The 12,984-nt window shown below is 49.3% G+C and overlaps 1 protein-coding gene across 6 annotated transcripts in view; it reads right to left on the reverse strand.

The window, feature by feature from the left end:
- The window catches only part of ABCA1 (ATP binding cassette subfamily A member 1), a 126,890-nt gene that overhangs the window by 25,786 nt on the left and 88,120 nt on the right, over window positions 1-12,984 (reverse strand). For all 6 annotated transcript variants that reach the window (XR_013443784.1, XR_013443783.1, XR_013443782.1 and 3 more), the window contains 12 exons: window positions 12,661-12,832; window positions 11,500-11,631; window positions 10,427-10,569; window positions 10,087-10,224; window positions 9,111-9,331; window positions 7,861-7,933; window positions 6,738-6,940; window positions 5,339-5,387; window positions 5,080-5,193; window positions 3,887-4,035; window positions 2,312-2,436; window positions 1,158-1,256 (listed from right to left, as the gene is read on the reverse strand). Coding sequence is in view for 3 of the 6 variants with exons in the window: in XM_078061545.1 (XP_077917671.1) it covers window positions 1,158-1,256; window positions 2,312-2,436; window positions 3,887-4,035; window positions 5,080-5,193; window positions 5,339-5,387; window positions 6,738-6,940; window positions 7,861-7,933; window positions 9,111-9,331; window positions 10,087-10,224; window positions 10,427-10,569; window positions 11,500-11,631; window positions 12,661-12,832 (1,618 nt within the window). In the remaining 3 variants the exon portion in view is untranslated. The remainder of the gene's footprint in view (window positions 1-1,157; window positions 1,257-2,311; window positions 2,437-3,886; window positions 4,036-5,079; window positions 5,194-5,338; window positions 5,388-6,737; window positions 6,941-7,860; window positions 7,934-9,110; window positions 9,332-10,086; window positions 10,225-10,426; window positions 10,570-11,499; window positions 11,632-12,660; window positions 12,833-12,984) is intronic.

Raw genomic sequence — 12,984 nt, forward strand, 5'->3', positions numbered from 1 at the left:
CCTGAGCCCAGACCCAGCTCCCCCCATGTTGGCACTTCTCTGAGTCCACACCGCTCAGCGGGCGTATAATAAATCCACCTCATCTCATTCTTCTACCTCACCTACAAAACGTGCAGGTTTGTCAAAAGTCTTGTGACTCTAGAGACGATGTCTCCATGTCCTTTTCCATAACGGTCATCTTGTTCTTTAGGAACGGACATTGGCTGCTAGGGCTTACCACCCATGAAGCAGTAAGTACCAGCAAATGCTTAGTAAATATTCAGTAGTAAGAGCTGGCAAGGACATGGTAGCTATCTGTCTAGAAATCTGCTCTGAAACCTTGCATGCCCAGGTACCAGGCTCACTGGTCTGTCACTCGCAAAGTTAGTATCTTCCATTTAAAACCTGGAATTCAAGTTAGTCCTTCTCCAATCTTCCTATGCCTTCCCACACTCTCCATAATTCCTCCGAGTCTGTGCTGTAACTGAGCCAGAACCTCATTCTACCTGAGCCTGGAACCTTGAACCTCCGTGGGTCATGGTTCAGTTCACTTGGAAACTCACCTCTCTTCATGGTCTTTATGCACAAAGACCTCCACACACACCTCCCCCCATGCCCACTTAGAGACACGTGGGTATTTCACTGCATTTATCCATACGCTACCTACTTCCTTAAAAAGGATTTTGAAGGAAAGTACAAAAATATGCAACTCCAAAAGAAGAAAAAGTCCATTTTTATATACAATAATACAGAACATCTTTTCAGGCTGGTAAAGTGAAGAAGCTGATAAGCCAAACTGCAAATTATATATAATGGCAGCCTATCTCTGCTTTTAGGTATAGAGGCTGGTAGAAAGGAAGAAGGGGAAAGCATTTGATCAGTACAAAGTGCTATTTGAATTAAATATTAATCTCTAAAGCAGTAAATAAATGTCTGCAGTGATTTTACTCCGCAGGATGATAGAAAACTCTCCTAGTCGGCTCTGTTTGTTCCTAGATTCTGGTTAGATTACTGTATCAGCTTTTTAAAAATAAAAATGCTTCGAAGGACAAATGATACTAGTCACAATGAGGGGCATGTATCACAGCTGATAAAGGTAACAGAGCAGACAACAGACCCAGGTGACAAGCACAAGACAACCCAGCTGTCAGGCGTCTCATAGCTCAAGGGGCACTTACGGGATTGGATTTCCTTCCATACAGCGGGTCCCGAAGCCGGGGTGTCTGGTGAGGGCATTCAAGAGTTCCTGGGTGCCCATGTCCTCAGGAGCATCATTACTGTGGGTACATGACAGCAGCCAGCTCAGCAATTCATTAAAACCAGAAATTGGGAGGTGGAATTGTTTTTCTAAACTGAACACTTTATCAGGCACTTCCGGTGTGCCAAGCGCTCATTATCAGAAATGAATAAAACACAAAACCTACCCAAAAGGAGCTGACACTGACTGTGTATTTGGGATCAAGGCAAGCGACAGCCCTCTGAGCTTGTGTAGGTTGTAAAGAATGGACTTGTGCCTAGGGGTGTGCGCACAGGTACAAACAGCCACGCACATTTCTCCACGTATTTTAATGTGAAGAAATTCATTAAGGATCGGTTTTTCAAAAATACTTTCACAGTTTTCCATGAAACCTGAACCAGACAGGAAAGAAACACGGGGCTAGAGAAGGAAGAACCGATTCACGTACTTATGTATTTTTTGTTTTCGTTTCTTTTAAAGCTTCCCTTTTACATCACGGAGATGCTTCTCCCCATCTAAAGGTCTACAAATACTACAAGACTGAAGAAAACTTCTGTGGAAGGAAGTAGAGAAATTCCTTTGTCCTTTTGTTTGAAGCACTGGATTGTTACAGAGTAGCTGGCATCCGTGTCTAAAGAACACTCGCTTATATCTGTGACGTAATAAACATATGAAATATACTGTGCAGACAAACAAGAACTTGGAGGTATGATGCTGTGCCCGTGTTCGGAAGCCCTGGGATGAAGCAACAAAATTAAGACACAGCTATGAAAAGCCCAAATACTAAAGCTTCCTCATAGATGTTTTGCAAGGGCAGATTATTTACGTAAAACACAGATGCCTGTTCCTGATGACTGTAGGATAAAAAGAAAGGAGCTCAAAAGTGGGAACAGAGGACGGGTCTGTCAGTGGAGGTTCAATTCCCTGCTGTCCTTTGCATACGATATTAGTCTGTGTTGGGGCTTTGGAACAGCTGATAAAATCCACTCCGCTGCGTGATTCTCGAGTCCACCTGCCCTTGGCCCTCAGCAGCGTCAACACCCTCAGTCTGCCTGAGCTCTCTTCTCTCCAGGGCCACAGAAAGCAAACACGTACCTGACAAACGTGTACTGTTCGTTGTACATCCAGGGCTGAAGTTCCAGGCTGGGGTACTTGCCAAAGGGGGGCACGATCAAGCTGAACACCAGGGCAATGCAGACAAACACAGCTGGTAGGACGATCTGTAACCAGGGGACAGAGGGGGAAAGGAAGTGGCAAAACAAGGCCAAGTGTCAGAAAAAGGGGCCTGGGGCAAGCCCCTAACAGTCCAGCCAGCCTCCCCAGCCCAGCCAGCATGCAAGTGAGCACCATGGGACCCAGAACAAAGCTCCACCAAGGCATTCATGGCAGGTGGGAAGCTGCAGATCCTGCCACCGAAACCTCTTCCCTCTAGGGCATTTCTGGAGGCTGGCAGCACAAGGCCAGAGGCTGCGGCCACCTCGCAGAGGCACGAAGCTCCAAACTTTACAGAGTAAACAGTGGTCACATTGCAGGGGGACTCAGAACCCTGGGTCCTGCTCTCTTCCCACTGAAGACCTGAGAAAGACCACGATGGGCCATAAGCCCGGTTCAGCTCAGAGAAAGGCCGAGAGAACAAGCCCTGCACCAGGAGCCAGAAGACCCGAAGCCTGGTTCTGTCTCTACTACAAGCGTATCCATGTGAAGTCACTCCCGCTGCGGCCTCTCACTTGTAATCTACAGACCGAGACTAAGTGACCCAGTCAGATCCCACGCTCTGAAAGGGGACAGCATCTGCTGTTACCACGGGATGGCCTCAAAAAGCGTCATCACCCAAATCCTTCTTTATGGGAAAATACTCTATGACAGTTATCTCATTTCATTATCGTTACAACTCTATCACCAATCAACGAACAAGGGAACTGAGCTCAGAGAGACTAAGTAACTTGCCCAAGGTCACACAGCCAATAAGTGGCAGAACCAGAATTCCAACCCAGGTCTGCATGCTCCAAATTCATACTCCCTGCATTACCCACAGAGTCTGCAGGGAAGAATCTCTACAGACACTTTCTCTATACTTCTCGATTTTATACAGCAGGATAATTTTATCCCTTCCGACCAAGCAACTTGGCATGCAAACACTGACATGCAGGCAACAGTGTAAGGAGTCTTCTCTGTTTGCCCATTTTTTTCTGACCTCTCCGGCTACCTTTCTGTCAATTTGCAGTTAAACATCACTTTAGAGAAAAGTCATGTTTCCAAGAAGTTTATATGTCAAGTGCATCTCAGCTTATGAAAACTGAATTTGCCCAGCCAATTTTCCTAAACTCTGTCCTTGTTACGCTGTCCTCTACCATAAACCTCACACACACACACAGAGCACAGCAGGACTTAATGCCAGGCCCCATTCTAAGCACTTACTCACTTTAATCCTCCTAACAACCCTATGTCATAGGCACATTATCTTCATTCTAAAGATGAGGACACGGAGGCACAGAGAAGTAACTTGCCCGCAGATGCGTGAGCGGCAGGAAGCAGGACTGGGACTGAAATACGGAAAGTCTGGCTCCAGCATCCACCTCACAACCATGACCCTCTCCTGCCTGCACTGGTCAGGGAGCCTGCGGCCCACCCGGGGGGCCAGAGTCACTGGCCTGGAGCAGCACTTGTCACCTGAGCAAAGAATCCCTTCCGACTCCGTCTGGCAATCAGCAGCCTCTTCCACAGAAGGGCCACAAACTGCTGCTGTGTGAGCTTCCAGCCCTTCACCTGGTAGGAGCCTTTGCCGTCCATCCCGCTGAGCAGGTCTGTTTCTCTGGATTCTGCAAGAAGCCAACACTGAAGGTCATCTAGTATCTGAGGCAGTCTTGACCTCACCACGCTCCGCCCTCCATCATCCTCGGCAACCATCTTGGAGGCTTGTGTTTGAAAGCCAAAGTCTCTCAGAAGTCAAGGGCTTTCATGACAAATCAATGTCCCAGGAAAAGCTAGGACCCCAGATGTCCAACAGTAGAGCTTTCTGCCTTCCAGTCCTTGTGTGAGGAGTGCACAAAATGAAGGTGCCTTGAGACAACTGAAGAGAAGCGTTCACACATAACTGTTGTACATCAAGTCATTCAGATGAACCAAGTCATCCCCAATTTCTTATAGAATATTCTATGAGACAGGCCATGCATTTAGGCTGACATAATTGAGAACAGACAATGCTGATTTGTCTACCATCTATTATTTTGGTAAAAATAGACACATTCAAATGATCTAAGTACAGACAATGTCTGAAATCAGGGAAAACATGAGGGCCACACACTCACGGGAGCAGGATTGGGAGAAAGGTTTCTGTACCTCAAAATCGTATAAAAATCCTTATCTTAAACTAATGATTCCTAACTGAGGCGCTTTCACATTTTACCAAGATTTGCTTGACTTCTTGTCTTCCATTCTCCATCCCAGTCAAACACAGAGGGACACACTCATCCAGAATATCTAAGTCTAAGGTACAATTAGCTCTAAAAACTGACTTAATTCAAAATCATTCATCAACAATTAAATACCTTATCTAGGCAAGAAACTGGGTCTCCACAGAAACGATAAAAATGGATTCAGAGGACTGAGGGACCATCCTTTTATATGTGTCTCAAGTGAAAGATCTCAACTAAATGAAAAGTGATGAGGATGGGCTCCTTCAGGTTTGATGGTTTGCCCAATGCTGGAAAAGCGAATGTGGCTTTTTTCATCATCCCACTACCCTTCGGACCCTGTAGGCATCTATTATCCCACGCTCAAGGCTGTTAAAAGGTAACGTGGGAGTAACACAAGACAAGCAATTCACTTTCAAACAATGGCACACAGATCTTGCCCAGACAGACCTGGGTCTACATCAGAATCATTAGGATCAATAGCATCATCTTCAGTGAATGGGCGAAGGCAGCTCTGCTTGTCCCCGAAGGCCCGTCTGTTTCGTCTTGCTGGCAATGTGCCATCTGCAGACAAAAGGAAGGAATTCCACGTTTTATTTTATTTGTAACAAAACAAGCCCTCCTCAAGTCAAAGGGAAAGGGACAACACTGGTGAGCTAAGATGGCCTAGAGGCACTTCCCAGAGCATACAGCTCCCCCCAAGGCTTACCTGAGGTCTCAGCATCCACCCCACTCTCTTCGGCCACTTTGAGAAATATCTGAAAAAATGGTAGTGAGAATAGTATAAGCATCACGTGATGAAAGCAACCATCACCGCCATGATTATTACATTATTGAGTGGCTTGTTAGCCCCTAAAGACAAAAAGTAAAAGCTTCAATTATTAGTAATACTTTGCCAGTCATTTGGGAGTGAAGGCATTTTTAACCAGAGAACATTTCCTCAGTAGTGAGAACTATCAATGCAGACAATCTTTTTCAAATTAAAGGTTTGACATTAGAACACTACAGAAGAAATGTGTTCTGAATCTACAGGGAACACGTAAGGTGGCTTCTTCCAGGTCTATGGCCCCCAAATCTCTTGAGTAGGCTAGCACCGTGCTAAGTCATCCAAGACAGAATGATCAAAAGATGATGGGCTCCCCATTACTAGAAATATTATATCAGGGATTCAAACATCGTAAGACAATGTGAACTAGCCAATGATTTCTAAACTCTGGACTACAGACCACAGCCTGGAAAGCATGTAATAAAAGCACAGACATTAAGGTCTTACCTCCAGAAATTCTCATTCAAAGACCCTGGCGCTGAGGCTTGGAATTTTTATTGTCAGTAATATCCCCAGATGATTTCTCTGCCTGGTCAAGCTTGGGGACCACTGGGCCAGACAACTTTTGTATCCTTCCCAGCCCTCCAGGTCTATGATGCTGTGGTCTCTAAAGGCAGGTGCTGCTACACAGTAAAGAGAGCACGGGCTTTGTAGCCCAAACCCTCGATGCTGAATCCTAGCTCAGCATCCCTGAGTGCCCACCTTTTCATCTTATTATGGGGATAATATTAAGTTACAATGATTTTTTTTAAAGATTTTACTTATTTAAAGAGAGAGAGTGTGCATGAATGGGGGGGAGGGGAAGAAGGAGAGAGACAGAGAGAATCCCAAGCAGACTCCGCGCTGAGCACAGAGCCTGACACAGGGCTCGATCTCACGACCCTGAGATCATGACCTGAGCTGAAATCAAGAGTCGGACACTTAACCGACTAAGCCACCCAGGCACCCCTACAATAATTAAAACAAACAAACAAAAAACAGCAAAAAACCCCCACACACCCAGGTCAGCACGAGGCACATGCAGATTTTCCATAAACGTTGGCTATTTCCTACGCGTGGCCCTGACACAGCCATGTCGGGGAGCAATCCTAATCTAGCTCTCCTGCCATCTCCCACCACTTTAAAGGGTTAACTGTGGCAGTAATACCCCAATATCAATGATGTAAGGCCTCAAATGACCAGCTCCAGGGTAATCCTATTCCCCTGGGGCAAAAGCAGGCCACCTGTCTGGCCTTGGGACTGTGGGACCTGCTATACTCGGACAGTCAGTCACTGAACGTACTTCTTCCAGGGTCGTCTCCGAGATGCCGTAACTGGAGATGCCCAGGTCTGAGAGCCGGTCATCAATCTCATGGAAGAGTTCCACAAAGGCCCCCTCCTTGGCAGCTTCGTAGGGCAGCACGTAAGTCAGTTCATGCCCAATGTCTTCCACTAGCCGGGCCTCAGCCACGTGCTTCCTGATGAGGTTGGAGATGGCCGAGACATCTGTAGGGACCAGAGCACAAGGACAGCTCAGCCGGCTCAGAGGCCCCCCACATCAAGGGCCAGCCATGCCTCACCTTCTCCCTTTGCCTACCCCTCAGAAGCCAGGTGTCCACGCAGGACACCCGTCCCCAATACTTAAGTCTTTCCACATGTTCATCTCTGGCCTGAGAGTTCCTGGGGGCAAGGACTAGGTCTTATTCACCAAAGCCAGGAACACCGTAGGTTCTCAGTACATTGTGGGTGGGTGGGTGGGTGGGTGGAAGACTTTCAGAGGTGGAAAGCCTTGTGTCTATTGCCTGAACTCTAGGAGTCTTCAATGGAAGACCTGAGTAACGGAAAATTAAACGATTCTTCACCCTTCCCTAACCTGTAAACGAGGCTCCTTCTATTTATGTCAATAAAGGGCTAATCAAACAGTTCATGGAGGAAGACATCTCTCTGGAAAAAGACAGTTGTTAGGACTGGGCACCGATGGACACAGTAAAGGCTTCTGCTCCACGGGTGTTACTGGTGACACTGGTGTCCTATATATTGTGCCAAAGGAGGACCCAGCAGGCTGCTCTCACTCTCCTTAGCTACTGAGATCCAATCCCTCCCCCATGGCTTGGCCCTCAGCACCTCATCCCTGGTCTCCAGTGTCCAGCCAGATCCATTCCCCAGGAGATGCCCCACCCCCAGTCACGTCAGCCTCTCGGGGTCACTGCCCTGCCAACTCCCACACCGAGCCCCCCAGCAAGCGTTAAGCCCATCTGCCACCAAGCTGCACCCTCTCCCAGCACCCCCACCCCCGCCCGGCCCCAGCCCAGCAGCAAACCTTGAGTCAGCGCCACCAGCCTCTGCACCTGTCCTCCTCTGCCTCCACTCTGCCCAGCTGGGGGGAGCTCAGGCACCACCTGAATAAGAAACCCCAGAGTCCTTACCGACGGTCAGCGTGTCACTTTCATGGTCGCTGCCCAGGCCAGCATCAGAACTGCTCTGAGAAACACTGTCCTCCTGATGGCAAAGAAGGAGGTGAGAATGGGTCAGGGACCGAGCAAAGTACAGCCACCAGCGCCTTCGCCAGGCGGGCGTCCATGAGGCCCTACTGTGCGGCTCCTCCTGGCGGGCAACTGACGGGGCGGCCGCGGCTTCGGAAGCCCCTGACGCGTGTGCTGTGCGCACGGGAGGTCAGCGAGCACAGCCACAACAGAAGCGGGGCCAGCGATGAACGCTGTCGCCAGGCATCCACTGACCCTCCTACCGTGGGATTCACCTGCCTGGTTATCTGGCTCGGTGCCTCTCCAGCCTTGACTTATGTTGAGCCACCAGGGGACCCTGCTAAAATGCAGATTCTGATTTAGTGAGTCCGAGAGCTGGGCCCATGTTTCTGCATTTCTAACAAGCTCCCGAGTAATCCCGGTGCTGCTGGTCCTCAGACCACACTTTGAGTAACTAGTTAAAAAGTAAATAAGCAGATGGGAGGTGAAGGCTGGGATGTAAATGTTTTAGGTGCCATTGGTTTCAGCACACAAATGGATCTCAGGCACGTACGGTGGAACAGAGGAAAACCTACCTGGTTATCGGGTTCTGGTCCCACCTCTGTTACTTACCTGCTCACTGGCCTATAAGCCTCATTTCCCTAATCTGAGATAATAATCACAATACCTCCCTCCCACTGTTGTTCTGCACTTCGAGATGAAGGAAGTTAAAAAAAAAAAGTTTATAAATGATAACGATACTGCAAAAAAATTAACTAGTACTGTCATTTTCTTTTATGCCCAGAATCTGCTAGCGTGTCCACCATGAAATCAGTGTTCAATAAATATTTGCTGTTTTGTAGTTTAGAAGTTAAGGTCAATGAGATTCAAAGGGAATGAGCAGGAATGACAGAGCATTCTGCAGCTTGGGCTCGTCACTCCTGGCGAGTCTTTTTTCTTCGCTCTAATAAAGTCCCCTAAGGACCTTCTCTATCACTCACTGTGCCTCCATAGAAGAAGGAAGAGGGATCCAACCACACTCTCACTGCAGGAACAGATGTGTCCTGCGCTTTCCACACAGGAAGTATGATGTGATTCCAAAGGGAGATGGTGACCCCCATGCGGCAGAGTGGGGTGGACGTGGACAAGCCAGTGGACAAGCCACTCCCAGCCAACAAGCCCAGCGCCAGCCCAGCACTGAAAACACAACTCACCTTTTTCAGGTATGACACAGTGCTACTGCTATTTCTGCAGGAACTGAGGGAGGATTCCACATCCTTCTTAACCAGGGTCAGGTAGTAGCCTGTTCCCAGCTGGTTCTTCAGAAATAGGGAGGAGCCCACACAGCACAGCTTCCCGTGGGAAATGATGGCAATCCTGTCCCCCAGGATGTCTGCTTCATCCATGTGGTGCGTGGAGAGAATAATGGTGCGGCCTGCCAGGCACAAACACAAGGGCACGGGACGAGTGAGGCCTACTGGTTCTCAGTGACTGAAGCAGCTGCAACGACAGATCTATCCGCAGGGGTCACCGAGGCAGAGGAATCTGGAAGCCTGTGTGGCAAAGCCATCCTCACAGAAATCAGAACAGGAACATTCGTTTGGGAATTTGCCACACGCCAGGCAGGGTGCTAGGTGGTCTGCATGCATTCTCATTTCACTAAAGGTTCTATGAGGCAGGCACTACTGTTATTGTAGGTAAAGAAACAGAGAATGTTGTTGAATGACTTTTCCAAGGTCTCAGGGCCAGCTGGAACTGGCTCCAAAGTCCATGTTCCTCATTTGCCCATCCCCTCTTTCAACAAACATTTGTCGTGTACCATGTTGGGGACAGAGATGAACAAAGACATATCCTCTGTTCTCAGCCATCGGTCTAGAGGAGAACAGAGTTGTAACAGACATGTCCAAGCTCTATGCTAGAAGTAGCTCTGGGGACCATGCCCTTTATCCCCACTTCTCTTCTTGCCAGCCCCTAGATAATGAAGGGCATACATGTTAAGTGTCTTGTAAACCAGGTCTTCCTTCCACATCCAGACCACGGGTGAGCACAGAGCTCTAAGAAAAGAAGTCGCACATTCCTGAGAAGCAATTCTGCTGCTCTGTCAAGAACAGCCATGAGCCACGGCTGCAGCCATATGTCTCAAGAGCCCCTGCATCCCTCCCTCCCTCAAAATAAACACACACCAGCTACCTTGTCGGTATTTCAGCAGGAGCTCCCATATTCCCCTGCGGGAGTAAGGGTCCACACCGGCTGTGGGCTCGTCCAGAATGACAACCTTGGATCCCCCAACAAAGGCCAAAGCCACAGACAGCTTTCTCTTCATTCCGCCTATGAGAGAGAGAGAGAGAGAGACGTTCCAAGACCGGCCCCAGACAGCGAAGGCAGAGGCGCTGAGAGACGATCAGAGGCACCCACCTGGGGACAAGCCAGGGACACACTTCTGACCTACCCCCCCACCCCCACACTGGGACAGCTGTTGTTTCTCGTGCGTGCGTGCATGTGTGTTGGGGGCGGGGGGAGGGGGACTCACCTGACAGCTGACTTGTTTTGCTTTTCAGTTTGCTGGGTGGCAAACCGACATCCAAGGCCATCTGCTCCAGCTCTGCTTTCACATGCTTCTCTGAGAGCCCCTTCAGCCGCGCATAGAACCAGATGTGTTCTTCCACAGTCAGCCTGGGGACAGAAGGGCAGGTCAGCTCTGCACCCCATGGGCTGCATCAGAACCCAGTGCTTCCTGACCCACAACAGAAGAAAATGGGCATGTTTCCACTGCCCCCCACCCCGACCTTTTCTAACTATCTCAACTTCTGAAAAATAACAGGAAGAATCAAGACAGAACAACCGTAAGCAACCACCGGAGCTGCTGAAGAAGCCAAAGCTGAAATGTGACCGGTCCCTTCCAGCCTATTCCCAGCAGGCCTGGCCACCATACATCAGGCAGTTGCAACTTTCAATCCAGGTCCTCAAAGGGCCCACCCCATAATCGACCATCGACCAAGAAGCTGGCTCGGCTTTCACCTGGAGGAGCCCCCTCCAGGAACTCAGACTGTGCGAGAAGGGAGGCCCCTGTGGAGGACATGAGCCTGAGCTGCTTGCTCTAGGGAAGAGCAGACGGGGGTCCAGAAGGGAAGAAGTCCTTGCCCAAGGTCACAGAGCCCAGGTCTTTCTCTGTTCCACCACGAGGGCTCCCTGGGGGGCCTGAACTGCTGACAGGCCCACCTGAATGGAAGCAATGTCTTGAGCAGGAAATGCTGGGCCATCATGACAAGGGCCCCGAGGCACTGCCAGTCTGGGCTAAGAGCCACAGCTGGTGCCAGGGAGGAGAGTGATGGGAGAGCAGACAGGCTAACTGGCCCTCTAGAGCGTCAGTAATGGAGAGCACCTTTTCCCACGCCCTCATCCACCAGCTGGACTGATGGGACATCTCTCGCCCAACAATCACCTCCTACTTTTCCTAAAACGGAAGGACGACCGGGTCCCACTGTGCAGGGAGGTGAGACCCGCCACCCCCACAGAAGGCAGAATGCTTAAGACCCCCTCGGCCCATGACTCATGACACACATCCAGGGAGGGTGTGCTTCTCAAAGTGCTGCTGGTACTCACATGTCAAACAGCACGTTATGCTGGGGGCAGACCCCCAGGTTCTGCCGGATGGTGCTCATCTCAAAGCGAATGTCTTTTCCCAGGATGTAGGCAGTGCCCGAGGTGGGAGGGAACAACCCGGTCAGGATTGACCTGAAGACAAAAATTTACAAGTGCAAGAGTAAGTGTTATCCCCATTCCCCTGGAAATGCTCCACACCAGGCCACAGAGCCCGGGCACCTGCAGCAGAGGCATCAACCCCCCTACACCCCCATTCCTTCCTAACAGACCCGAACTGACCCCTACAAAGCAAACAAGTCTTTGCTTTAGTGGATAACCAGGAGTGGGCCTATGTGTTGGAAAGGGCATTATCAGGACAAGCATTTTTAAATGATTCCAATTTGCAATGGAAAGTACAGTTTGAAACATACACTTTGTAAGTCTAAAATCATGTCCATGAAAATTGGACAAACCAGAAAAAGTTATTCAGAGATAAAAATCATTTTTGTATTCAGCAGTAGGATTTTTGTGCACCTTTTAAAAAATTATCTGCAATGTTCATATATTGATTTTTGCATTAACCAAAAAAAAGAAAAACAAAAACAGGAAAAGGTCATCATCCCTAAAGATACACCCTTGGCAATAGTTGAGGGACCACACTAAAAGTCACTGAGGCTAACTCTGGCGTGTATGGCCCATTCTCCCTCGTGAAGCCACCCATTATAACGTCTTTAGAGGTCCCTGTAGGTCCCAGAAAGGGCAGTCACATGGCCAGGTCTCACACCTCCTTAGCGACAGAGCTCCTGGAAATCACTACTTCCCTCCAACATATCCAATCTCCCCACATTCTTGCTTCATAGTTCTAACCAAACCAGCTCAAAAGGGAGACCCTTTCTCAGAGCTGTCACAGCCTTAGGGTTCCAGGAACAGTGCAGAATTCTGAGAACCAAATGGGAAAGGTCACCAAGAGGGCTCCCAGGCTGTTTTCAGGCCGAGGAGATATCTAGCCAAAACCAGCCGTGGGGAAAGCACTCTTGTGATGAGATAATATCTTACATTCGTCAACTCCTCCCCGGCGCTGCCCTTGCCCCAGTGACCAACGCAATGCCCTTGCATCCTGACTTCTAACTGCGCTACGGAACCTGCCCGCAGCTGATTCTGACAGCCACACCCTCTTCTTACATGGTGGTGGTCTTCCCAGCTCCATTGTGGCCCAAGAAGGAGGTGATCTGGCCCTCATAGAAATTCAAGGCCAGGCCATCAACAGCCACCTTCATGCCATCCCGGTAAACCTTCATCAGGTTCTGAATGGACACGCCCAGCTTCAGGTGTGTGGGCTCCTCCTCCACGCAGACTGTCAGGAGACAGAAGACAGAGGATGGGCATGAACCACGGCAAATACCGACGAGTGGGGCACAAAGACATGGCGGCTGGGCTCGTACTCCCACAGCTGTCCTCTCTCCACGCATACTTCTGGTTTCTCAGGCAGACATTTATTTAGGGCCT

This window comes from Halichoerus grypus, chromosome 14 (assembly GCF_964656455.1).
Source record: "Halichoerus grypus chromosome 14, mHalGry1.hap1.1, whole genome shotgun sequence".
Lineage (NCBI taxonomy): Eukaryota > Metazoa > Chordata > Mammalia > Carnivora > Phocidae > Halichoerus > Halichoerus grypus.